Source organism: Cladophialophora immunda, assembly GCF_000835495.1.
Source record: "Cladophialophora immunda strain CBS 83496 unplaced genomic scaffold supercont1.6, whole genome shotgun sequence".
In the NCBI taxonomy this organism is placed as follows: Eukaryota; Fungi; Ascomycota; class Eurotiomycetes; order Chaetothyriales; family Herpotrichiellaceae; genus Cladophialophora; species Cladophialophora immunda.
The window spans coordinates 3,222,579-3,227,079 of NW_015622546.1; the positions used below are offsets into that span (position 1 = coordinate 3,222,579).

The 4,501-nt window shown below is 54.0% G+C and overlaps 1 protein-coding gene across 1 annotated transcript; it reads left to right on the forward strand.

Annotated features, from left to right (window-relative positions):
• Positions 1-828: 828 nt before the first annotated feature.
• On the forward strand, positions 829-3,026 carry PV07_10582 (uncharacterized protein; the record flags this gene model as incomplete). Its single annotated transcript, XM_016397924.1, has 3 exons — positions 829-909; positions 968-1,473; positions 1,535-3,026. 3 exons carry the CDS (start codon positions 829-831, stop codon positions 3,024-3,026), a joined length of 2,079 nt encoding a protein of 692 aa, XP_016245115.1.
• Between the last annotated feature and the right edge of the window lie 1,475 nt (positions 3,027-4,501).

Here is a 4,501-nt window from a genome sequence, read left to right on the forward strand (position 1 = left end):
GAGGTACCTTTCCAGGCGAGGGCCAGAAATCTTGGTTTGAGGATTGTGAGAGATGGATCTGACACTGTGGTGGAGGCGACTGCCAATCTGCCCATCAAAGGCCTCCTGGTACAGGTCGCGGATGATCCAGATGCGAAGTGGGAGGACAATGGCGTTGATCTAGTCCCTGGGCAGCTTGCTGGCTTGAAATTCATGGGCAGAGGACTGGACGTCGGTCAAGAACATCGCCTGAGGGCTCGATGGATGGGTGGAGATTGGAGGGGAGAGGACAATGTCAGGCCGTCACTGTAGTGTTGAACCATGGCTTAGGGTATGGTCATCTCAAGGACGTCGATTGTCCAGTTGTGATAGATGCAGCAATGTGAACCGTGCTTATACCCAAATTGCAAGCTGCGGTAGTCAAACAGCTGGTCTGGGGCGAAGACTACGTGTAGCGCAGTTTGATGCACAGGAGAAACTTGGGTGAGAAGGATATTAGGGAATTAGGCAGCTGGGAAGGGCTGGCGATTATTGTTGCTAGGCTTGATCCTCACTGGGTTTTAGGCTCGTCTTTAACCAAACATGCCTCACCAACCACATGTCTTAGGCAGTAGGAGGCACCCCTTGAGTGTCCCTGGCGCCCCTAGAGTCAGCGCCTGCCCGTGCTTTGCCACCGGTAGCTTCATCCTGCATACCACGGCTTGCCACCTTTCCCTTTCCCTCTTTACTAAACCTGAGCCGCGCCTTACAAAGCATCTCGCACCACGTTTCTTCAACTTGATCAATTGAATAGAGACAGATGAAAATCTGCAACTACCCTTCGAGTGCCACATCGCCGCGGCGTTCACGATGGCGACGGCTGAATCGCTTCCGCAGAAGCCGCTTTTGGGCTCTGCGCCTGTAGCATGCTCCGCGTGTCGGCGGTTAAAGGTGAAAAGCCGCAACAATGAACCCCAGACCGCAGTAGTCACTGACTTGACGCCCGCAGATGCGCTGCATAGGAGCCGACAAGCCCCCATGCGTCCGCTGCTCCAGAACGGGTCGAAATTGCGTCGTCCATGCTTCTCGAAGAGGGCAACAACAATCGGCGAACTCTCTGCGCAAGAGGCAGCCACCAGTCTCATCACCACCTCCAGACGCTTTATACCAGCAGGCCAGTCAGAGTACGACATGTGCTGCCACCGGCTCGGTACAGCGCTCGCCCCTGGCTCATCCAACATCGCCGCCGGCATATTCACTTCAAAGCCCCTCCTACAAAAGCGGACGTGTGTCTCCTGCTAGCACTTCACGGCCGGACCAAAATGTCTCATCCAGCTTGCCATCAGTCTACTCCTCATCCCCCTTGGATGTGCTTGACTCGGTTGCATCCCAGCAACCGTTGCCAGAGCCTTGGTCCCAGCTTGAGTCGGATGGCAACGCAGCGCCCTTGGGGTCATCGTCCAGAAGAAACCCGAACGACATCCCCGACACCACTTTAGTGGAGCTCATTGAATTGTAAGGATCCATACATGTGCCTTAGCAAGGGACAAGCGCTGATCAACCCATTTGACGGCAGTTTCCGGGAGAAGATCCTGTACTATGTGCCTGTTATTGACGACGCAGATCTCAGGGACTCACTGTATGTGGTGAAGCACAAGCGGCCACTCGCTTATTGTGCAAGTTTCGTGGCATCGCAGTTCATCCCTGGAAGTACCAGTGTTCGCGAACAACTGATCTGGCCCATCTCAGAGTTCATCAGGGCCACGAGTGGACCTCTGGCAGAGAATGAAAACATTGTGTGGACGCAACTGCAGGCCTTTGCGATCCTCTACGCGTACCGCCCAGCAGCAGACATGTTTCACGTCGCAAGCGCTCCCCGGGCTCCGGGATTTCTGAATCATTGGGTGTTGAAATATTCTATCGAAGCATTTGCCTTGAGAGCCGGTCTTCACCGCTCTATCGATGGCCTAAAGACCCTGCTGCAGCAGAGCCCAACAGATATATCGGTCTCACCAGCCTTTCAGAGATACGTCTACTGGCTTTGGCTTGTCACCATGTCTCATCATTTCTCTTTGATGACGCGCACGCCTCCTACTATCAGGGAAGACAGCACTATCAGTTCAGCGGTTGACCTCCTGAGAGATGTGCCAAAGCCAACACGTGTGACTCGCATCCTCGCCGAGGTCGATCTTTACATGCTGTGGCAACAAGCAGGTCGAAGTGCCCCAGGCCTTGCAGAATGGTGGTGCAAGCCATCCGGCGCCATGAACATGGAGGAAGTGGCAGCAGTTCTGGAAGACATGGAGGGGGCGCTTGAGGTCTGGGGTCAGCGATGGGGACTCCGCGGAGAATCCAATATGACTATTTCGAATGTGGACGTGTCCAGGAACGGAGCTGTGGATTTCCACTTTCAGAGCACTCGCTTCTGCATCAGCACCTTCGGCACCAGGTACATTCTTGAAAAGGCAAGGTCAGCTCTCGACGCTCACACTGCATCTCGCCGAGCCCTGGCTCAAGTGGCCAGAGAATCCGTGGTGAAGTCTGTCGAAGCAGCCCATGCCTGTTCTCGATGTCTCATGGACATTCCACCTCTTAGACGCGAGAACATTCGATATATGGCCGACTTCGGGTATGCTCTGATAGCATTCTGCTGTCTCTACATAATTCAGGCTTGCGAACTATTCGGCCCCACCCTTCCCAACCCGACGAAATACCTAGATTCCGTTGAAGAAGTGGCAACGTTCATGAGAGAAATGGCGGTTGCGAATAACACCACCCCTCAGTTCTATGGCAACTCAATATTACAACAGCTCAAAAGGGTCCCTCGGAACACGGAGTATTCCGCCGTTGACAACCAATTATGGCCAGAACAGCATGAGCGAGCTGCAACGAGTCGTGCAACTATCTCCCAAAGCCCGGCAGCGTCGATCTCAGGAGGATACCAAGTTCGGATGGCAACCTTTGACGATTTACCCGAAGCCGATGGACCGGAAGGTTTTTCGCGGCCCAGCCCACAACTTTCTAACTGCCCCATTTTCGACCCTAGCTGGGGGACGCTTCTGAGATAGAGTCCAAGGAACAGCAGGCCTTGACAGTCGGTCCGGTGGTAAGTTGGAAGATGGGTATACACAGCTTCAGAGGTCACTGAAACAACTCGTATCTTCTGAAGCACCACGGCCGTGGATGTCGTGCCATGAGCATTGGTGCATTCCATTCCCCAGATTTGGAGCAAGCCCACCTTTAGTGATCGTCGCTTGGAGCTCACCAGTGTACCAATCAGAGCATTCCTTGACGGACGCCTCTCTGGCCAAACCAAGAAATCCGGATGGAACGGACAGATGAGCGTCCACTAACATTAGAATTGCCAACTGTTGGACGCGAGATTGGAGCAGGCCATGCAGCTCCAGCTTTCCAAGGGAAGGCAGCACAATTGACAGGGCGTCCTCTCGACATCTGACTGGCTGGATCGACCAAACCTTTGTGGCTGCCCCATTTGCAGATGCGAGCGAGGCAGATCTTACCAAATCACAGAGAGACATGGGGAGACCCTGGAGCAGCAGCAGGGAAACAGCCCACATGTTACCCAGCTTGGGCTTGGCTGCAACCTCGCCTCGACTTCTTCCCTCTCCATTGGCATACCGTCAATGCGGCAGCCCCCCGAGCTGCTGTGTCGCCCACCCACGACAAGAGATCGACTCGCAAAACTCGCATTCCAGCTGCCAGATAGAGTCCGTGTCTGACCTGGCGAGCTGGTCTCACAGTTGATCATCAGAGTCTTGCACCTTTACCTTTCACAGATCTTGCTCCAGCTTCTTTCAATGCTGAACGCTGTCAACCTGGCGTAACAGCAAGGATTGAAAAGTCCAGTACTTTCGCCCTCGCTTTCGCGGCCAATCCTGGGCGCCACATTCAACGCCCCAAAATTTCACGATCCAACGCTAGGCTCTAATCTCCAACTTTCTCTTAAGCCCACCTCGGAACGTTCATCCGGCATTCGCTGGACTCTTTCCTCGCAACTCTATCATTCTTGTCACTCTTCATAATCCTATCGAAGCTGGAATTTGTGCTTCTGGCTTTCTCTTTTCTGTGACGCAGCCCTCTATTCTCAGATTGGACATCCGACGCTTGCCGCAAGCCCGTTGGGAGGGTGCCAATCGAGCCAACATGCCAAAACTTCTGTACCATCCTTTAGCTTCGACTTTGACGGGCGACCAATTTCTCGACCCTGTCACTGACAGTGTACGAGTATGAGCTTTGCCACTCTATGGTGGGCCTGCCTAATGGCTTGCCGGGACTTGGGACCGCCCTTCCGTACCGCACCGCGAGGACGGGTTGGACCAGAATCAAAACTCTCAGCAAAGTCTAACAAGAACGACCTGGTGCCTTGCGATGTACATGGGATATGAAAGTCCCACTGGGCCCATCTCGGCCTACTCTAACCAGGTAGACACGATTCAGAAGACTTTCCATGGCTCGACGGCACGAAAACGCCGTGTTTCCGAGTTGACAGGTCGTGCACTCCACTCTCTCATCCTCATGAGGA